Raw genomic sequence first — 23866 nt, forward strand, 5'->3', positions numbered from 1 at the left:
CACTCGACAATTCAATGTCAGACTCAAAAATTCAATGACACTCGACAATTCATTGTCATACTCAACAATTATATCGAGACCAAACATGGCATTGCTAGTGATTAGATATATTTAAACTTCTGTATTCAACTCTAACATAAACCAGCAACAATTATTGATATAGTGTGACCACCATAAATAATAAAATAGAGTGAGTACTTACCTGTCACACAACAGCTTCTAACTCAATTGGTTGTGTACCCCTCTTCTCATGGGAGGGGTTGCAAGTTTGAATCCCACCAAGTGTTGGTTATTGAGATTTCTTTCTTGTGTAATTATGTGATGGGCCTTTGGGCCAGGTCAATCTTCGGGCTAGTGACAAGGGTGCTGCTATGATAGGTAGACCAAGGAGCGAAAGCAAGTCTTCATGGACAAGGTGAAAGCGGTTGGGTCTACTCAAAAATGGCGCATTAGTGAAAGTTTTCGGGCTAGGTTCCCTTCAAGGCTAATGAGCCTTCGGGCTAGTGTCCCTCCAAGAGATCAGTTTTTCCTTTTCTCTGTGATTAGTCTCCCCCTTTCTTTCTGATCAGTTCATTAATTGAAGATAAGTAACTTCCCCACTAGATATGATTTCAATTGCCATAAGAAAACCTCTCCCTTCCCCTTCATAGTTAGCCACCTTATTGTCGAATCAAAGAGAAAGAAACCCCACTTCTGCCAATTGAAGTATTCTCCATGCACCATTCAAAGCTTAACTTCATACTAGACTTCTATTAAGTACAAGAAGTTCAAATCGTGGTTTGAAAAAGAGAGAACTTATTCAGTTCTTTTTCTTCTTTTCGTTTATCACAGAGAGTGACCGAGAAAGAGATAGAGCGAGATCCCCTTTTTCTCTTCCTCGTTACTTGCCCGAGAGCTCTCTCAAAGAGAATCCCCAGCCTCCATATTCACCCACTAACTTGACTTGGGTATGTGGATCACACCCAACCAAAGTCCAGTCCAGTTTGAAATATGGTTTAACAGTGGCAAATAAAATTCTAGGGTTTTACAGACATCCACATGACCTTCTGGGGTTTTACAGACATCCACATGACCATCTTAATCTCTATTGCTCTACTCATCATCCTATTAGCAAGTTTGTATCTTACCAGGGACTCTCATAATCATATCGAGCTTTTCTAGCTGCGACATCACATGTCTCCATTTCTCGATCCGTTTCTCAAGCTTTGAATGATCCTAACTGGGTTGCTGCTATGTAATGTGAAATGGAGGCCTTTGAACGAAATCACACACAGGATATGGTTTTCTTACCTCCACGGGAGAAAACAGTTGAAAATAAATGGGTGTTTTCTATTAAGTACTTGACATATGGTACTATAGATCAGTACAAGGCAAAATTGGTTGCAAAGGGGCTTACTCAGATTCTAGGGAAGGACTCCAGTGATACATTTTCTCTGGTTGTTAAACTTAGTTTTGTTCAACTCTTGATTTCTTTAGCATCATCTTATTCTTGGCCGCCTCTATATCAGTTGGATGTCAAGAATGCATTTCTTCATGGTGATTTATCTGAGACTATTTATATAGACTCTCCAGCTGGCTTTCGCGGTGAGGGGGAGTATGCTGGGAAAATGTGTTGTCTTCGAAAATCTCTACATGGGTTGAAGCAATCACCGTGTGCTTGGTTTTGATCGTTTCAGTCATGTAGTTATCTCTTTGGGATTCAGACGTTATGAGTCTAATCATACTTGTTTTGTTAAAAGGAACAAGGCTGAACACTGTGTCCTTCTACTTGTTTGTGTTGATGATATCATTGTTACATATGCATGGAATGATAATGTTGGTATTACACAGGTGAAATCTGATCTTGGCAAGACATTTGATGTGAAGGATCTAGGGTTGCTTCGCTACTTCCTCGGTATTGAGGTAGCACATTCTCGACATGGGATTTCATTATCTCAGAGAAAATATATTTTGGACTTGTTGAAGGATACATGGATGTTAGGTTGTAGGCCAGCATCATCGCCTATGGATCCTAACTTGAAACTGTCTTCGGAGTCTAGTGAATTGCTTTATGATCCATCCCAATATCAGCGTTTGGTTGGAAGACTGGTCTACTTGACTAACACTAGGCCAGATGTAGCTTTTGCAGTTAGTGTTGTCAGTCAATTTATGCATGCTCCTCATATGTCTCATATGAATGTTGTGTATCATATCTTGAGATATCTCAGATTTGGCCTATTTTACTTGTCAAGTAGACAGTTGGGGTTGTCATGCTATACTGATGTAGACTATGCTGGTTCTAAGACAGATAGATGATCGACATCTGGTATTTACACTTTCTTTGGGGGACACTTGATATCTTGGAAGAGTAAGAAACAAAATGTTACTTTTAGATCTTCTGCAAAAGCTGAATATCGTGCGATAGCTCAGGGGACTAGCTTGTGAGCTTCTTTGGCTACGTTCTCTGTATGATGAGTTAGGATTTCTAATGGGATCTTCTTCCAAGATGTTATATGACAACAAATCTGTCATAATGTTTGCTTCAGATTCCGTGCTTCATGAGAGGACGAAACATATTGAGGTGGATATACATTTTATACGAGATAAGGTCAGAACTAGCGTTATTGTCCCAATATGTGTTCAATCTACATAACATACAACAGTTATGTACACTAAGCACATTGGACCCTCATTGCTCAAGAGTTGTATCGTCAAGTTGGGCTTGATAGACATCTTCGCTCCAACTTGAAGGGAAGTGTTGGAATATATAAATGTAGTAAGGATATTCGCATCTATATATCATACCCTACAATATATTTCCATATTATAATCTTTTGATGATTAATAAGAATGACCACTATCTATTGATACTATAAGCCTTTACACAATTCTTCTTAATGAAATGAATGCGGCACAATAAACGTGCTCACTTGATCACAATGTGTTTAAAGTGGAGTTGTGCACATTATTGATGCTAATTTTCATGTTAGTCTCACCAAATAAGCCTGTGTTCATCATGATCAATCATAGTTTTAAAATTTTGTTTATCCTCTCTAGTTTTATGTAGCTTCCAGCAACATTATATAATTCTATATGTTTGTTGTCATGTTCATATAATACTATAGGGAACACAATTTTCCACGGACATTTTTACCACTTCTAGAGATTTTCAATGCATGGGACAAAACTACCCTCAATTTAAAGAGTGGATATTAGGGGTATTTATGTTTAATATACTAAAAATATGTGGAAGTCGTAAAAACATCCTTGGAAAATTCAGTTCCCTTCATGTATTACACTTACTATTCAAGCCGGTGCTAAGCACCCGTTGCTAGTCTTCTTATGCTAGAAATTGAGAGCCTTAAACAATTGCAATCGATGTCAGTGAAACACTCATTAGTTAGTGAATTACATTTTGAAAAATTGAACTGCATGATGTTAGAGTGGATCGGATGATCATCTAAAGAGAGGAGCACCCCTGATAGTTACTCACTTACACAAATTTTACTGGAAGGGGCATTAACAAAAATAGTGGTAGGTTCAAGTGTTCAGGAACTGAATTTTCCACCGACGTTTTTACCGCTTTTACGGATTTTCAGTATATTGTACATAAATACCCCTAACATCCACTCTTTAAATTGAGGGTAGTTTTGTCCACTGCACTAAAAATCCATGCAAGTCGTAAAAACGTGAAAAAGTGTGTTCCCTCCATTAACTGGTTTAAGCATTTAGCTGCATCCCCTCTGCACTTCTTTATCTCCAAATCCTTACATGTCCATATTCCAAATCTCTACCAGCCTACATTTTTCACAGTTGTATTTCCCAACTTTTCGCGTTTATAACCCGACTGAGATACCGCTATGGGGCTTCTTACAACATGGATCCCATCTTTCCATGTGTATGACCCAAATGAATACCCTCCTGTAGTGCTATTTCTTGCTCTGAGACTTCTCTTTGCTTTGATAGTTATTGTGAAGCTTTGTTTCTCGCCCACACGGTTGAAATATAGTATGTTTGGGCTTAATTTGACTGAAATTCCACGTGGCGCTGTAACACTCGCTCTATACACACTCTTTCTGCCACCAACATTAGTAACAGTCCTCTTCACTATCATGGTACCATTGAGATGGGAAATTGCCAGAGATGGATGGTTGAGATCGTGAACTGAGGGTGGCACCTTTGGACAGTGGAATGAGGGAACAGCTTTCTGGTCTCCAATACTACACAAGTAGAGAATGTAGTCTGTGAAAGTAGCATCATATACAAGGCCAGGGTCCGCGGTTTTTGTTGGTCGAACATGGCCCGATCCGAAGTTGAATGGGTTTGCAACCTCTCTAGAGGCAGTAATTATGGGTTTACCAAGATTGTTTGTCAATGTTGCTGCCATAAAACATGAAAAATATAAGAATTACTCAATAAACTTTTTCTGTATATGCAGGGCGGTGCAGGATTCTCCACAGAGGGGGGGGGGGGGAGGCTAGTCTTAATTGCCACTACTATTTGGCTTTTGACTTTTTGTGAGGCTTGGGCAAAGTTATAGTTAACGGGGGTGGGGGGGGGGGGGAAGCAAACTCATAGATCCTCCCGGTGACCCGGTGTATGGCTCTGAATATTTTGGTTACCTGTAGTCATGAGAGCAGATCTTATGGCAGCACTACTCCATGTGGGATGAACAGCTTTGACAAGCGCGGCGAGACCAGCTACATGGGGGCATGCCATTGAAGTCCCAGAAATCATAATATATTTCACATATCGATGATCGTATGGCAAACCTGTAGGAGATGTTTTCTCATTCCATGCTGCTAATATGTCCTGTCCAGGTGCTGTTATATCCGGCTGCACGTAAGTAATTATCATGTCTGAACATCAGTACCTCATGTCAATATTCGCAACTGAAGCATACCATGCTCCAGTATTAGAGATGGCCATAATTTTATAGAACAACAAACTAATGTTTTGATACTGGTACCGTTATGACGAAACTAGCCAACTAACCTTGAGAATATCTTCTACGAGGGAATTTGGACCAGTTGAGGAAAAGACTGCCATAGAAGGTGCTGGTTTAATACCCAAGACTGTGACGGATGGATCAAATTGGGCGATTGAGTTGTTGGATGATTTAATGTAATTGAAAATTGTGGTTGCATCTTTTGCCCCAACTTCTGTTGCTGGAAGGAAATGGGCATCAAGATTTATTTCCTCTCCAAACTCTGCATTGTTCCCTAATATCATACCGACACCGCCAGCTCTTTTCACCTCCTCTGACTTCTTAAGCTTAGCCCCTTCCCCTCTTATGCACAATACAATCTTGCTTTTCGTCTTCTTCGGTGATAAGGAACCTGGAAGGCATTGCCTGTAATAGTAAAAGAAAATTGTGGTCAGTTTCATTGACAATTTAAACAACACGATCTACTTACGAGTTAAAATGCCACATTGTAATCAAGCAAGAGGAATCATTACCCGGCACTAGAATTTTTGGGTACATGGGGTTCAACTACATCACCAGCATAAACTAGAGGGTACATTTTCTTCTTCAGCTTGTATGGAGTTGCAGAATGACCCTTAAAATTGATCCAGACAACGATTGTCAATTCATTGTCACAGATTACATTGTATTATAATCTCCATTCAGAAGACCAAAGTCCAGATTATATTGGCATCTTATAGTTTGAATTTGAACTGGCTTCAAATGAAAGTCCAAGTCATCTTATTTGCTGAAAGTAGCCTTGGTCCGAGCACAAGTTAACCCAGACAAAACAAGTATAAAATGAACCAAAAGTATAGCTATTCGATGTTTGATAATTATGAGCGATATAAATATGATCAAAGATAGTAACTCCACCTCGATCTTGACGCCGTTCCCCAACACAAGAGGTGAACTGATGGTTCTGTCAATCGTACTAGCACCAACACTGATGACCCATGGAGCAACATTTTCTACAGTACCAGCAGCAGGCCCACTATTTCCTGCAGAACATGAAACTACAATATTTTTTTTGATTGCGTGTAGTGACCCAATTGCAATTGCATCGCTTGTGTGATTACTTGGCGCATTTGCTCCAATTGATATACTTATAACGTCAACCCCATCACCGATAGCATCATCCATTGCTGCAAGCATGTCGGCTTGGACACAATCGTTACCAGTTACTACGTTCTTATTAATATGATCTATTATTGGCCAACATACTTTGTACATGGCAAGACGAGCAAGTGGAGCTCCACCGGATGCCGTGCCACTTGCAAATCCACCTAAGGCTGATACATTTTCAACCTTTCGGCCTCCAGCAGTGGATGAGGTGTGGGTTCCATGGCCATTGAAGTCACGAGGTGATCGGTAGTCGAAACTTTTATTCAGTTGCCCGTGGAAGAATTCGTGAGCTTTGAGATAGTATCGAGCTCCAATAAGTTTCCTGTATTAAAGTCACGGTGACTTGATAATAAACTTAACAGCCTTTTAAACTTCCCTCCCCAACAAGTTTGCTAATTATATTTCCGTCCCCAGTTCTTCTATTATTAGACTTCCGTCCCTAATTTCACAGCGACCAACTCATCCACTCGATTATGTCCGTTTGGTGCATGTGTAAATACATTTTTACCTCTCAAGATGTAAAATGACCAAAAAGAGGGAAGGGTAGATTTGACATTGTACATGTTCCAAACAGACGGAATCGAATCAAAGAGGACTGACTTAGTCATGCTGCGAAATTGGAGACAGAAATCTAATAATAGAATAACTGGGAACGGAAATCTAATTAGCAAACTTACTAGGGATGTAATTAAGTTTAAAAAACTGTAAACTTAATTATGTACATTGTACTTATAATATAAATCAACTGGGGTTTATCCTCAATATATAATTTATTTAAGAGTAATTATTTTGAGATCAAGAGATATATATTACTTGAACACTTGATAACCAAATTTTGCTTTCTAATAGCAATTTGTAAAATAAACATCTTACTTTTCATTGCAATGAGTACTTAAGGTTTCTTTGGCGAAAAAGAAATTACCTATTACAATGTGAGGAGTTGAAAGAATCTCCAGCTTGACAAATTCCTTTCCACGACTTTGGCACAGGCCCTAATCCTTCATCGTTGAAGCTCCTTGACTCCGGCCATATACCTAATATATAGGCAGAAAGACATACGTCACATTTGTCATTATTCGAATTTTACATAAGAGTGTGAGACTAGAGATCGATCAAATCCTCAGCACGGTAGGTAATCCTATATCTTAAGGACGCAGGTCTGAACTTGATTCCAAATTAAAATAATTGTATAAAAGAAAAAAGTAGTATAAAGACCCTGTCTGTTAAATTGGAGAGATTTCTCATTTCATATATAGCTCACCAATCACAAAATCATTGCCCGAGGTCATAACATAAAGATTTTCAATAAAATTGTCGTACATGAACTTCCACGTTTTTATAAGTTTAGGGCATGCCCAATGAACTTTTTGTTTGAATGATTTGGCCATTGTTACCATTATCTTAAAGAATGTGGCTAATTCGATAGGTGCCATATCTGCACCATGTCATTTTACGTTAGTGCACATAGGCATGCATCGGTTTGTATACATAGGCATATTTTGTAACGGAATTACACTGGTGACCCAAAGTAAAATGTTTAATAAAGTTCATGGCATAAATCATTTGAAAACAAAAAATTTTTGCCTAAAATGATAAAAATGTGAAAATTTATGGTACAAAATGACAATTTTATCAAGATTTTCTAATATTTAGCATTATATTAGTGGGGTGTAAGGGATTAAGGGAACTTAACAAGTAGTAGAATCTTTTTAGGAAGCAAAGGGAACAGAATTGAAACAAACAACCAAAGACAAGAAGTTATATTATTACCACTTACCAGTGTCTAGTAAACCAATAACGATATCCTTCCCATAGTTGGCTTTTTGCCGGAGATTTCCTCTCATGTCACTAGCAGTACTTCCTCCAAACTCCCTCCCCCCTTCGAGACCCATAAACTCCCATGACCTGGTAGTCTTAAGAGACCATATATTTGGTCTGTCTTGAGCTACTAAAACCACTTCATCCTTATCTGTATACCAATATATACGTACAAAACAATGCAAATATGTTATATGGACATATATAATATTCTACAATAATATTAAAAATGAATTTTTGTAAGATGCCATTCATAAAGGACTCACAATGTATAAATATCTAAATTTACACCAAAGATTAAGACTTAGCTCTTAGCTCTTAAATTAGAATAATGAAGAGAGGATGGTTTTGTTTGGTGTTAATGGTCGTTTTTTGCGAGTAAGAAGATGTCTACGAATCCGACACTGTATGAGTGAGACTGGAATCAAGCCACACGTTGATATAGAGGGTGGCTTTTATAGTTATTAGGAGTGGGCATCAGGTGCGGCATATATACTGATGAGTACTGTGCGATCGTGATAAATGACATGTGTTCGTGAGAGGCACGCGGATAGCAGTTGTAGGTGTTTAGGTCTATCTGAGTTGGCATAGGGTGTAATAATGGTATTTTCCATAACGATGGTGGATGGTTATAATAGTGCATGTATTTCGGTGGGAAAGGGGCTTAAGGATAAAATTGGTAATGATGACAGTAGCAGGTGATGATGTTACGAGATAAGGTCGAGTGACGAGTCACTAGGTTGCTAAATGTGTGAGTGTTCTGATACAGCGAATGCTTAGAGCTGCTTGTGAGTGTGATGGGTGTTCATATGTCTAGGGGTCGCATTATTTTGGGGGAGTCATTGCATTGGATGTGAGTCTCGTGCACATCACGTGACTGGTGGGATGTCTCTTACACAACGCAATAAGTTGTGCTTTTGCATGTTCTCTACATTTAGGGTCCCCCTACATTTATACAATTCTATGCGTTTTCATTTTTTTGTCTGCTTTAAAATATAAATAAAGGCGTCACAAATCAAAAAAAGAAAAGCGTACGGAGAAACATCAAAAGTTAGTTCGAAGCAAATAAATCCCATTTGTATTGTAAAATGTATTAGATATTTAAATACCTGATAAGAGTTTGGCTTCTCCTGCTGTAAGCACGGCAGCAAAACCATTGACACTATTCTTATAACTGTATAGAATATGAGATCCACCTTCTTGTTCATTTTTCTTAACTGAAAGGAGATGCCTGTGGTGAGTGTCTTCAATCTCTTGGTGAGTTTTTGACCCATCATGGTCTCCAAGGTACACTATATACAATTCCCGTACTTCATCACATGAAACTAAAAGAGGGAGAAAAACAAGAAAAGAAGAAAGATGAAGAATCTTGACAAAATTCTTCATCTTTCCCTTTCTGAAAGATTGTTACATACGTTGTACACAGTATAACTATATGCTTGTGATAGGGTTTTTATAACTATGCATTGGAGGAATGTTTATGGCATGAGAAGTTGAGGTTTCATTTCATTCTTAGAATATTTCTATTTTTCTCACGTGATTATTCTAATTATAATTGGCTCTGTTTACATACATTTCCCTATTATTTCTCCTCTACAACGAACTTATCCCAACTCCTAACTAAAATCCTCAAAATTACTTTTGCTAAATTTAAAACAAATGGTTAGAAGTGACCAAATTGAACGTATCTGGTCCTGTGATGTTGATGGAGATCGAGTAGTATTGTCCAGTGTCTAACAAAGATTAGCATCGAAGAACTGCCTGCCAGTGGATTTTGCATTGCCGGACAATCATAATTCCTCACAGTTAGGCGTGGGGAAATAAGCTAACAGCCAATAAGGCAATAAGTTCTACGATCGGCTTATGGACCACCATTCTATGCTTAAAATAAATTGGCTGCCAGTTGACCAATTTTATCTCACCTTTATAATTCAAGTATTGGATTATGGAATTACTAAGCACGAGCAACAGGAGGAATGGCAAATTGGCAATATTCCTTTGCTAAACGTCTCAAATTCTCAATAACATTGTGGGCCAAAACTACTGTATGCTTTGGTGCCTGGGCCTCCGGCTCCTAATGAGCAGTCCCTTCATGGGCCTGTTTATGCCTTTTACGGTATTTCTTAAAAAAAAAATCAAATCCAAATATTGTTGCCTGTCCAATTGTCATTAGTTGTGCAACTCTTAGTTGTGTGATAATCTTTTATCGAAAAAAAAAAGTTGTGTGATACTGTGATCATCCTCAAATTGTTGGTTTGAAGTTATGAGGTAGGTTGAACATTGTTGCTACTTTCTTCTTGTGCATGAAATTTTAGTGATTAAGGACAATGAGCATGGCACCTGAATGAAACGAATGTACGTGACACAAATTGTGTGTTTAAAGTGGAGTATTGCGCATTGATGCCACTTATCATGTAGTATCAGTCGATCATTAGGAGAGTGTCCGCCGTCGCACTTTGGAGCAGCTAAGTTATTTATATGTAAAACAGTAAAAGCAACTTCCAAAAGCAGTTGCATATATATTCTCTAGAGCATGTGCAGCTAATGGCGCAGGTGCTAACAAGGTGCTCGACATGAGCTATTTTAAGGGCTAGGCGATGAGTGTTGCGTTTGCAGGCCTAAGCTAAGCGACACCAAGGAAGCCTTAGGTGTGAGGCGAAAGGGGCCGGGAGAACCTCGGCACAGGGCCAAGGCGAGCTGATCGAGCCTTTGACTACATAGCTATTTTTGCTTTAATTTGTTTTTCTTCGATAATAAATGACTACATTGCTCCGCGCTAGTCCAAGATATTAAGCGCTAGTCATTCGTGCTTCTGATGCTCTAAATATTTGCCATGACTGACATAAATACTTTGTGATTATGTATTTTGCCATCCTTCACTGTGTGGTTAAAGTTTGAATTGGCTAATTCACAAGAACTACTATACGTTTACTGTAAATAACTTTGGGAGGTGATAAATAAAACACATTAATGGAACTTAATTTTCTTGTCAATTAATTAAGATCCAGGTCGAACAACGTACGTACAATGAGAACTTAGGGGAGCAAGAATTGTTGTGGATGGATATCATGATGTAGACTAGATCAACACTTAGAACTGATCGAAAATGTGTTGGTTTTAGATCTAAACTAATCGAGTATCCCGGCCATCATCGGAAGATATGTTTCAATATGCAGAGCAAATGAGCAATACACTTATACAATAATCATCAACCATATCAATGCTCACCCGTGGAACCAATTCAATATAGAGCTAACAAATAAATTTGCAACATCTTCAAATTTATGTGCAGATGCAAGAACCAATTACCATAGAAGCCAAATCATCTAAATTAGCACAGCAGGACAAGAATAACACAGAAAATACACATATACATCAAGTTGTATCGGCAATACATGGTATATTGTCTTCTGATGCGGTTTTCAAAATGACAAGCAATAGTTACACTGCTTTCCAAATATAAAGTTCGTTGTTAGAGCATTCCCAATGCAAGCAGCAAGTTTTCACCTCAACGTAGGACTATTTGTCCTCTTTGCTATCTTTTTGGTGAAAAGCTACGAAAGGTTGCCCAATGCAGAGGTGACTTTAAAACTTCGAACGGAATGTTTTATACCATCTGAATGTAAAAAATGAAAAAATATCGAAAAAAAACGTCAGACAGAAATGAAACATCCCATCCGAAAGAAGAAAAAAACGAAAAAAGTTGAAAAAAACTCGCAGGACGGAATGAAACATCACGTCCGGAAAAAAAAACGAAAAAAATAAAAAATGGACACGAGACGAAATTAAAAGTCCTGTCCGAAGTTCATAACTCAGCAGCTATCTCCATAGCAAGTGTTATCCTCATTGTCACTAAGTTAAAAACTACCGGATTTGTCACCCTTGCAGCATTGGGCAAGAGTTTTTGGCTCCATAAGAGTGACAAGTCCCTATTTCCCCGCATAGTGACTTGCATTAGAATGCTCTTATCAGCATGGCAAATGTGATTTGTTCGTTTGGCCGTTATTTGGAGCAATTAGGTCTAGGCGGACTAACTAAAGAAACCTACTAAACCAACTTACTAACTAACCATGTATATAGGGATGTCCAAACGGGTACCCGACCCGGCCCGAACCCGATTTTTTGGGTTTTGAAAGGGTATCGGGTTACCCGGGCCCGTCCCTATTCTTTGCGGGTCGGGTTCGGGTTCGGGTATTTGTTGGATACATGTGACCAAATCCTACCCTAACCCTATATTTCGCAACGCCGAAGTTCGGTTCGGGTTTGGTATGGTAAAACCCGAAAATATATGAAATAAAAGAATATTAAATCTCTTCATCAGGAACGTCATTTTCAGTTATTAGATCTCAAGATCTCAAGAAAAAACCTCTTTTTCATCTAATTAATCAAAAGCCATCTTCTTTTATTGGATTTGATCTGTTTAACTTTAACATCGTAAAGCCACCCAACAGTCATCAAAGATTCAAAACACATAGGATTGCATTTTTTGAAAAGCAAAAGAAAAGAAAAGTAGACCAAGCAAAGCAAGCAATTCCAAGACAATAACTCAATAAGATTGATGGTTTTTTTGTGAGTTTCGACTTCTTGTGGTGGTGTGAATCTGACCTGTTGATTTGACAATAAGATTGATGGCTTTTTGGGAGTTTCAATTTCTTGTGGTGGTGTGAATCCGACCTGTTGATTTGCTCAGCCTTGGTGACCACATTTAGAAAGAGATATTTGAGGAGGTGCCGCAAATTTTTCGAGTGAATGCAAACTTAGAAAAGACCATCAAACCCACCAATCTCTTCATCATGAACGTGTGATTGGGTTGTCTTGTTCTTGGGGGGAGTTGTTGGAGGGAGAGAGAAGAGTAGTAAGGGTGCGGTCAAAGGTAATTTGTCTTGAAGACCAAAAAGTAAATAGTAATGAGCAAAAGACTAAAAGTTTGTTGAAGATAAATAGATAATAAATGAAAATATAGTTGTTGGGAATTATGGTCCGGGTTCGGGTTCGGTTTTGGTCGGGCATTTTACCCTATATAACCGGGTTTTGGGTTTGGGTTCGGTCCGGATATGGTTTCGGCTTTTAACCCTTTTAACGGGTTTAGGGCCAAATTATCTCGGGTCGGGTTCGGTCGGTCGGGTTTAGATAGTGTGACCAAACCCGACCCTATGTATTTCGGTCTGGGTTCAGGTTCGGGTTTTGTCGGGCTCGGACAGGGTTCGGTGCCGGTTTTTTTTTCGGGTTTTGGGCGGGTTTCGGATTTCGGGCAGAATGGACATCCCTACATGTATATATCTTCCTATCTAAAATACTTTAAAGAACGCGGCTGTTATCTACAGTCGTGCAATAGTACTTTAATATTTTTTTATATAACTCATGGTCTCTTCAACCATTTTATTTGGACGGAATTGCCCATACCCATTTGATTAAATTACAAAACACCCAATCAAAATATTAAAGTAAATTTGTAATAATAATAAAGACAATTATGTCATTTAGATCCAACACACTTTTTCCACACCACATAACAACTACTAAACATCATGTGCGGAGCACATGCATCATGCTAGTATTAGAAAAATTTGGGGGTCGATGAACAATAATTTTCACGTACGTCACAGGGGCAAAATTGTCTTTTCTCTCTCTATTTGGGTGCCATTTTGGTCTTTTCACCATCGAAAATTAGACTTTCTCTACGTTTCTCAATTATTCTCTCTCTCGATCTGCACTGGTCTCCTTCTTCATCTCCCGCTTTTACTCTCTATAGTCTATTCTACACTCACCATTTTTTTTTTCGCTTTGTTCAACGAGGGTTTCTCTCCATCTCTCTAAACACCCATCAAGTTAGAACCAAATTGCAGTGAGGGTTGCGTCCTTCGACCCATCAAATAAATTAATTGAAATTGAAGATTTTATAGTTTTCACGCCTTATTTTTATTTTTTATTTTTCAGTTGAGGAAAGTTCGGATTCTCTCATATATAGTCCATTAATCCATACCCCTCTCACTCTCTCTTCGGGTCAGCCATTCTCATATTTGTGTTGTTGCTGCTATCATGCGTGCTAAGACGTTGTTTTGTCTTCTCAGCAAGGTTTTCAAGGGTTCCAATTGAAAGATTGATTTATTTGCATCATATTAGTGTTGAGTGCTGATGGAATTATTGTTTTCTAAGGTGAGTTTGGGTTTTACAATTTGGGCAATGCTGCAGTAAGCTTAAATTTGAATATGCGTTCAGATTTTCAGTTTGTTTTATCGCATTATAGTGAAATTTAAGCTGTATTGTTATATTTTGATGTTAGGTCCTTGAATTATTGCATTTTGACGAAAGTCTCGATCTCGCAAATTAATATTGGTGTAAATCTGATTTTTTTTTTTTCGTTCCAGTGATGGGTTCTTTTTGAATTATTGTTAGTTGTATTGTTGTAAGAACTGAGTTTGAAGAAAATGTGGAGTTATTGATATGAGTTTTGTTGTAGAAGGGTTGGAGAATGAGATAAGAAGGAGCTAGTTATGTGGGAGTTGGTTATTGCTGAAAACCTTGAAGGACTATGTAGTAATTAAATGAAATTAGGGAGAAAATGAGGAGAAGAACACAACCCTGTGTTTCCTAGGCTTTAATGATATGGATAATTTCCACATATAATGGATTATCACATTCTATCTCTCTTTCCTCTCAACTCTCATCTCTCTCTCTCTAATATAATCTCTCTCTCTCTCTCTCTCTCTCTCTCTCTCTCTCTCTCTCTCTCTCTCTCGTTACTTAATGTTATTTGCTTTGTGCACTTTAATTGATTTCTAAAATGTTTGATTGTTTGTACAATTTTTAGAACACCCATATGTTGATTTAATTTAGAGAAGACCAAGTTTTATATTTTTTGAATACTAATTATCTCTTGTAAGATAATTTCATTATCTAAATTAATACCGAATGCTATTGTAATAGCAAAATGCATGTCTCATTTTGTAATTCTTTGTGCTTAGATAGTACTAGGGGTGGGAATTTGGCCCTATTTGGCCCTAACTGACCCCCGACCGACCCACCCTAAGCCCTATAAAGCCCTCCTCACAACTAAAGCCCTCAGTTTTTGGTCGGCCCGCCCGCCCTAATGCCTTCTAGGTGAGCTAGGGTTAAGATTATAAAACATAGGCCTGAACCCTAATTCAACCCTCATTAGTCGAGACCCTAACCAAGCCCTAACCGCCATGTTTCACACTTTCACTATAAATACACATACCATAATTGTCCAACTCTTTGTTAAATATTTTCAATTAAAATAACATTGTCCTTTGTAATTTATCACTTACACCCAAGGGTACTTCCAATAACTTGTCTTATATAACAAAAACTTGTTAACTTAAAAAACCATGAAGAACAATGAGCACTAGCCTAATAAAAAATAAGACTTTATTCCTTTGATCATCAAGTCAAAGTCCATAACTTATTATTCTCAATTTCTTTTTTCTCACTTATTTCTTATAAATTATATTTTTATTCACATCCAAGCCAAGTCTAAAACTAAAGATTTCCTTCCACACCATTAAAGCAAAATACTGAGCGGACATTTGTAACATAGAAACCAAAAAAACAACCTTTTGGAAAAATGACATTTGTAATCTCAAACCTTTCTCCATCACTTGTTCAAAGCCAATATTTTCATTTCCATATACAAAGCTTGAATCACTTTTAAATTAGAAGAAATGTAATATTATATTTGTTTGAATCTATTATAAAAATAATTTATGATATTACAAATAGTTTAACAACTTCCATGACCCTTAACCAAAACTATTATGTTTCTTCTTTATATCTATTACTTCTTCCTTTAAAATGATAATATAATTATTTGTCTATGTATTTCAATTTAAAATGTAATTTTAGTGAGGTTTGAGTACAAGGAAGAACAAATTCCGAACTCTCGATGTACTTCAGTTCATTAGATTGTGGATGTGCATTTTAAATTTTGGACTTATACTGAGGATTATTACTAGATTAGTTGGACTTTGAGTTTGTAGATTATTGTACATTTTTGTAATATAAATGAGTTTTAAAACTGATGTAGTAAAAAAATATATATATATATATATATATATATATATATATATATATATATATATATATATATATATATATATAAAGCCCGCCAAAGCCTTTAAAGAGGGCTTAGGGTAGGGTAGGGGCTTGAGGTTTAGACTTATGACCCGGCCCGACCCGACCCTATGCTGACTTTAGGGCCGGGCCGACCCGGCCCTAATATTTGAAGGCCGGACTTTACATTGCCCACCCCTAGATATTACGGTCTTTGATCAATTCTCACCACTTTCTTTATATTAGTGATCAATAGTAAGCACATTACTTTGCACATAGACAATCTACATTAAAGTACTTCATATGAAGTACTTTTTTTCAGGCTTTGAGCTAAAATCGATACCAAATCAACATGCTACGCAGTTAAATTAGCTTTGGTCTGCAACTTTTAGTAAATTGATCAAATGGATTACTCTCATAAGAAACATATGGTGTGAATAGAAAACTCGGGAACTCCGACTTGCGTTCGATTAAGTACTTTAAGCATCCCAGTGTCATTGCAACTAAAGTATTCATGCCAATATGACATGCTCAAATAGAATAGAATAAGTTTATATGTCACTTATTTGCTCTATTTCCTTGGCACCAAATGTCAAAGTGATAATACATTTGCCTCATTATTATTTTTTTGAGGATGCAGGTGGCTAATTTATTTAACCTTTCACATGCTCAGTCCATATTAGTCTTTTGTTATTTTGTTATTTTTATCTTATATATAAATGTTGGTATTTATTTTCATATGAAGAGACGCCTTTTTATTTGTTTTGTACTATTTGCATATGTTATTGTAGAGTTCTACTTAATATAAAATGTTTACATTTTTTTTATAGTTATTCTAATGTGGTAGAGTGAGAAGCCATTTATGGTTTAGTCGTATGTAGTTCACTAAGAACCAGCATAAGTCCATAAACATACTTGTAAAGTTAAACATCTTTCTTACTGGAATAGGTTTATGTGGAAAAAAAGTTTTGTGTATCACTTTTTTAGTAACACACTGGTGATTGGTGCTAATATTTTCCTATTAGATTTGTAGTGACACGTGACTCTACATTCATATTTGCGATTTTAGCTAGTTGTGTTTATATTTATGTATTTAATGATCAATTTGTATGTGTTCTTTTAGCCACCATTTAATTCAATTGTACTATAAATGGATAACTCTGCCCATGAGAACTCATTGTTGGTACTTAATGACAATGCAATTCATGATTGTGGAGAGTGGCAGCGACAAATACAGAGAAATCGACGCCAAAATATGACTAAAGAACAACTTTTCACATATAGAGTCGTATCAAGACACACGACCAAGGTATTAGTCAAAAAGGGCAACCAACTAGGTTGCTTTGGAACTTTCACGAGAAATGTGGTCTACACTGACATGTTCTCAATTAACTCCAAATCACGCACAATGATGTCTCTCATAGGTTACTGTCTTCTTTATGATGTAAGTAGCTTCGAAGCTTCTCTGTACTTTTTAAAAAATACATATGTTCATAGCTCTTATATACCACATTTAGATTGATATACACATCGAGCTGTAGCAGTTTTGGCTCTCCTCAAAGTTTTTTCACGTTTCATCAAGCATTTAGTCTAAGCAACCTACTTTGTGAGCACAAGCATAAATTGAGCTTGGTTATGGCCTTCCTGGCATCAGGTTAACAAGACAATGCCTTAAAGCTCTTAAGCTTGCAAGGTTTGACATAAGAATTCTTTGGATTATAATAAGCTAAGATTTTAAACTACACATGCATGATAAAAAAAAATCCATTTCTTGAAAAGGTCATATGAAAGAAGAACCTTGCTGAGGGTTCCCTTGTCCCCTGCTATTGACCTTTAGACAAAAGTTAATTCTCACTCACTGGCTTCCGCTTGACATCTATCAGACGTTTTTTTACTAGGAACATGGTGATATTTCCTTGGACTCTGTACTCATGGGTTTCTTTTTTTATTTTTTTTTTTTTTTCTAAACAGAGGATTCGAGTTTGTAATTGGTAGTGTTGCAAGAGAGAAAGTGGTTTAATAGCAAGTTTTCTATCTGACTATGATCTATCTTGCTTTCTAGATCAAAGCATTGGAATTTCTTTGGTCTTGTTCTAAAGGAAGCCAAAGACTTCAATCTTTTCTTGAACAAGTTGCAAAAATGGGTTGTAAATGGTGGAAGGTATGAGCTGCATTCAGTGCACATACCCCCTATTTTAAGTTGATGGATCACATTTCGTAAGACAAAGATGAGGGAAAACCTATAAAGAACTAAAACTTCTTGAAGATGCTTATGGTATGCGTAATAAAGGTGCGGGAACTAGGAGCATCAAACAAAAACCAAAACACCTTTCACTACCTAAGCAAATCTTATCAATCAATGAGATTGATATACTTATTTAATTAAACTCTGACGCGATCACTTTTTAGTGAAACCTTACTTAGATGTTACACAAGGTAGAAGCTAGAATCCTCCTAAAAGTACATTTCATAATGCAATTGTGTGTCTTTGTTGTATGTTTTGTTTAGAAAATGATATGTGGTGTTGTTCCAGGTTGATATAATTGATTCACTACCTAAAATTTGTCCAAAAGTAGAAGCATGGATTGGGAATGTAGTCCTGGATGAAGGCAATGTAACGATACTCGCATTGTGTGTTTGGCTCATGACAGTACTCTACGTCCATGATCGACAAAGAAGGTTTGCACCAGCTGTTGCAAATATAGCTCTCCTGCAACATCCCAACAAACATGACATACCCGCACCTAATTAGTGGAAGCCGTTATCCATTTTGGGCACAAAAAATGGTGCAAATTTTGTAAAGGTGTTTTTAACAAGCCCCAAGTTTAGCCCAAAATTTGTTTATCCTTAAAGCAGGCCGGAGTTGTCTTTAACCTTCCTACTGAAGTAAAGGCTGGAAGATACGTGAAAGAAAGTGGTGGATCCAAGCTAAGAGACTTACTGGCAAACAAAGCGTGGGTTTAACACTGTCAGAGTCCATCCTTTATGGAATTACAGGGGTTATTTTGGAATTGCTTTGGTTGAGTTTAACAAAGGCTGGCCTGGTTTTCATAATGCAATGTCATTTGAAAAATATTTTGAAGCAAATCATCTTGGGCTCTTAGCCGCGTCAATTTTCTGTTATTTTTCTTGTTCAGTTCATTTGGAATGAGAATAAAGACTAAATCCGTTATTTAGTACGTGTGTTGGTATTTAGTGCCTTAACAATTGTTCTTACAATACTCATTGTCTTCTTCCTAATATTATACCTACGACAGGTACAAAACTTATCTCCTCCAACTTCTAACTACATGTCATATTGCTAAAACGTGTGTAGCACATGCTAGTAGTTGATTTGTATCGAGACACACGCCATCGGATTAGTGCGCCTTTTGTTCTATGTCCCATAACCATTACCACCCTGATGATTCATAATTTCATACTGCCGTTTAGTCATCATGCAAATATCTAATTTCTGAAAAACATACCAAACTATCAGTATGGTATTTCAGCAGACATCGCAATATTTCGTGGCAGTTTGTACGGTTCCAAGAGAATCTAAAAAAGCAAAATGAGCAGCAACTATGAGTTGATAACACGTGCAAGTCAGTGTATTTCCACTAAAACAAAAACATAGATAAGTGTGTACCCAGTCAAATTTCCATTTCTAACCCGACTTAGTTAGTTAACAGTTGTTATTGCTTTAAGTACACAACAGTTCAGTTAAGTCGTTAGAAACACTTGAGTCCACTAAAATAGAAAGAAAGAAAAAGAGTGCTTGCCTACTTTTTTCCTAAAAAAAAAAAAAAAAAAAAAAAAAAAACTAAATTAGGGTTTTTCAATCCACACACCACAAAACCCTAATTTTTTTAAAATTGAAGAAATCAAAGAATGAAACGTTGTATAATTAGTGTAAAACAACAAAATGGGAAATTGTGGAACCAGGGAAGAATCAGCTGTAGTTGCAAATGCTCAAGGTATAAACTTTATCTCAATTAGGGTTTGTTTTATTATTAATTTTTTATTTTTGAGGTTTAATAATTAGGGGTTTTGTTATTTGTTTGATATTATGCAGTTCAACAATTGCCCATTAAGAATGTTGGTTCAGAAAAGAGGTATAATCGTTCATTTTCAGATTTAAGTGATCCATCCACACCGAATCATATTGACGATACGCGGAAAAATGCTATGTTTGATACTGTTATTGCGTTTACGTTGTTTGAATTAGAGACGATTACTAAGAGTTTTAGAAATGATTATATTCTTGGTGAGGGTGGGTTTGGTACTGTTTATAAAGGTTACATTGATGAAAATGTCCGGGTTGGTTTGAAGTCGCTTCCTGTTGCTGTTAAGGTATTGAACAAGCAAGGACTTCAGGGGCATAGAGAATGGCTTGTGAGTTTAGTGGGATTTTTTTTTCTTTCTTTTTGGAACGTCGGTGTTTATGTTTGTATTGACTTTGTTATTTTGTTTGTTTGATGATTATAGACAGAGGTTAATTTTCTAGGGCAGCTTACACATCCAAATTTGGTTAAGCTGATTGGATATTGCTGTGAAGATGATCATAGGTTACTTGTTCACGAAGTTTATGTTCGTGGAAGCCTTGAGAACCACTTGTTCAGAAGTATGAGTTCTCTTCTCTTTTCGGTTTTTGGATTTACAGTTTGTTGTTTTAATTATGTGATTGAGATCTTAACAATAGTTATTATTGAGAATAAAAAGGTTTTGTTACTATGTGGATAATTTGCTACGGTGATTTTGATTGTAAGAAACATATAAGTTGTTCATATCTTTGCATGATACATTTATTCCATATTACCTATTTGCGGTGCATTATGCATTGATACATGTAATCTGTTCTAATAAGTGTTAGTTATCTCTTCCTTGATCTGAAAAAGTTCTGAACGTAAGACTATAAATTACTTATTTCTAAGATGATTTACATGGCCAAGCGCTTGATCCTTACCAAGTCAACACCCGAAGATCCTTGGAGGAATGAACTGTACCTCACTTGCCACTGCCAACATACTTGACTATAATGGCTTTTCCACTGGTACTTGTTCTCAGTCAGCGACCACCCTTATAAAAAGGTTGCTAATGTTAATGCCAAACTGGGTCTTTAAAGATATTACGGATTCTAATTGTAAGAAGTTATAACGTGTCTTATAGATGTGAAAACAAGGGAAGTGTTGAGCTTGGGATAATCATACACATGTGCAGGTTTGGAATACCACAAAATGTTTGGGAACACTTTTTAAACTATTCTGAATTCCATAACCCACAGTGAAGAAGGTAAAAGGCTGAGGACAGGCATTTATTCTGTTTGTTTGTTGTTTATTCAGTTATAATTAGGTTACACATAATGGAAAAACTCAACGTAAGCTTTATCAATAAGAAAGCATATCAGATGCCTTCAAAGATATGAGTTAAAACAAAATGCCATTATATGTGTGAACTTTGTACCATATATAACTTTCTAGTTTGTTTCTCTTTCTAATCGTTGTTAATTTGGATCAGTAATTTTTTTTTTTTAATCTAGTAAATCTTATTACTTCATGCCACTTTTTTATTAGCCTACTTATTGATTTATTTTCTTGCTTCTTTTGTCTGATGCTCTCCTGGCCTCAAATATTACTACCTTTTAACTAGTGGATAGGGCATAGCGCAATACAACTTTACCTTTTTTTTATTTTTATAGAAACGGTACTTTCCTTACCGGATTGCGAATTAAGTTTTATCTGTTGTACTACTAGGTGAACACTATTGCATGATTTTACAATCACCAATTTAAAAATTGGTAAAACAACCTAGGTTCCCATGTGGAGCACACGTCTCTGTAGTATTGCCTTGTATTATAGTGGTGACTACTGTAATCAGTTTGAATTGTAAGTTTGATTACATGGTCAACTTAAATCATGTTGCATTAAACTCTGGTATTGTGTATATGTTGAAGTGGATGAATAATTTGCATATGTATGTCAGTATGTCTCCATTAAGTCTTATTTTGTTCGTCAGTCATTTGGTTTTCAATTTTCTGTACGCCAAATGACATGGACTCCATTTCTTGAGGCATTCAGAGGTGGCTATTTCATTGCCTTGGGCAACAAGAATGATGATTGCCCTTGGAGCTGCTAAAGGGCTTGCTTTCCTACACAATGCGGAAAGGCCTGTTATTTACCGGGACTTCAAGACCTCAAATATATTACTGGATTCTGTAAGTGTTAGTTTTATGAACTAATCAAAGTTTGGGGCTGCATTTTATCCTCACGTTAGTTACATTTTTTTGGTTTCATTCTTGTCTTATACATTTGCAGGATTATGCAGCCAAGCTTTCTGATTTTGGGCTTGCAAAAGCTGGACCACAAGGTGATGAGACTCATGTATCAACTCGTGTGATGGGTACTTATGGTTATGCTGCACCTGAATATGTAATGACCGGTATTTTCTCCTCACTCTTAGCATGTACTCTTACTGCTGAAGCAGGTAGTCATAGAAATTGAAATTTTAGCTTACATTAATCTTAAGAAAGCTGAATCCTGCTAGTGAAAGCTAGGTACAACCAGCTGCCACTTCGTGACTGCAAAAGTTTTAGTCGATTAGACATTCATGCCAACGACTTTTGAGTGAAATTTCTACCAGGCAACGACTCACGCTTCAACACCCCAACCCCAAACCTTTCAACATCAATCAAGATTCGATCAACAATTTGCTACTTTGCGGTGGCCTGAAATTGTTAAATAATATGTATTGAAATGGAATATAATTTTATTTATAGGTGCATCTAAGATTTTCTTGAGTTTCTGTTGCCTGGAACCAAGGGACTTGCAAAACACACGGTGCTTCCTTTGGGGAGATTGTGTGGCATCTTGTAACTAGGCGAGACATATAAGTTTGTGTCCAGATCCATACTCTCTTGGCTAATATTTCCTATCTAACTGTCCAGGTCACCTGACTGCAAGGAGTGATGTCTACAGTTTTGGTGTTGTCCTTCTTGAGTTGCTGACTGGGAGGAAATCAGTGGACAAGTCACGACCCAGCAAGGAGCAATGCTTGGTTGACTGGGCTCGGCCCAAGCTTAATGACAAGAGAAAATTGCTGCAGATTATTGATCCAAAACTGGAGGATCAGTACCCTGTGAAGGCTGCGCAGAAAGCGTGCAGCTTGGCGTACTATTGCCTCAGCAATAACCCTAAAGCAAGGCCTCTAATGATGTGGTTGAGACGCTTGAGCCTTTGCAGACCAATGGTCCAGGTGAAGTCCTGACCAATCTTCGTACCAGCTTTGGGCTCCCTGAGCAACGAATTCCACGCCGCTATGCAGGAAATGTTGCTGGTTGTCGTTCTCCCAACCCCAATTGCTCTCCTGGCCCAGCAGCTTGTAGGGTGAGATGAGTAGACCTTTCACCTTTATGATCATTGTGTTTGTTTGCGAGCTAAGTGTGCTTCTTATGTTCAGGATGACAAGACATTGTGGCTTTTGTACGTTGATATGCTTGTTAAACATGTATCATTATTCTTGGCCTGTGTTTGCGCCATGAATGTTGTAAATTATGATTGGGTAGCTTTTCTTGTTTGATTCAGAACTGCTTTGTATCATGGCCTATAAAATGGTCAAACTGCCTGCTGTTAGCTTTTTGAACGTGAAGTGAGCTTTGATGGAAGTTTTAATGTCAAATTAGCCAAGTGTTTCTGTTTATTGTGCAGTTGTGCACATGATTAATGACAAATCGGTGGCAGCCTAATTGATAATTTGATATACCCTTAATACGAAAATTTCTTCTCATATCATTTTTTTCACTGAACCCAGATACCAATCCTCAGTGAGTCAAAGGCTGTTTCACTTTAATCTATCACATACTGTTGCTAAAGGTCCTCCATCCCTGCGCAGTCAAAGAAGATTCAAAGAAAAACTTCTTGGTTTCGGGTAAAT

General features: G+C 37.2%; 2 protein-coding genes across 2 annotated transcripts; one reads left to right on the forward strand and one right to left on the reverse strand.

Annotated features, from left to right (window-relative positions):
• Positions 1–3516: 3516 nt before the first annotated feature.
• On the reverse strand, positions 3517–9407 carry LOC147483803 (subtilisin-like protease SBT5.6). The gene is made up of 8 exons (XM_086581120.1): positions 8998–9407; positions 7848–8039; positions 6993–7104; positions 5822–6392; positions 5440–5540; positions 4975–5332; positions 4602–4815; positions 3517–4359 (listed from the first exon to the last, which is right to left on the reverse strand). Exons 1-8 carry the CDS (start codon positions 9272–9274, stop codon positions 3770–3772), a joined length of 2415 nt encoding a protein of 804 aa, XP_086437246.1. The 5' UTR covers positions 9275–9407; the 3' UTR covers positions 3517–3769.
• A 10308-nt stretch (positions 9408–19715) lies between these two features.
• On the forward strand, positions 19716–23630 carry LOC147483804 (putative serine/threonine-protein kinase PBL8). The gene is given in 7 exon segments (XM_086575480.1): positions 19716–19914; positions 20013–20332; positions 20426–20561; positions 22015–22151; positions 22252–22375; positions 22881–23141; positions 23144–23630. Coding segments are annotated over 7 exon segments (1215 nt in total). The 5' UTR covers positions 19716–19862; the 3' UTR covers positions 23329–23630.
• Positions 23631–23866: the final 236 nt, after the last annotated feature.

The sequence above is a fragment of the Coptis chinensis genome, chromosome 8, assembly GCF_015680905.1.
Source record: "Coptis chinensis isolate HL-2020 chromosome 8, ASM1568090v1, whole genome shotgun sequence".
Lineage (NCBI taxonomy): Eukaryota > Viridiplantae > Streptophyta > Magnoliopsida > Ranunculales > Ranunculaceae > Coptis > Coptis chinensis.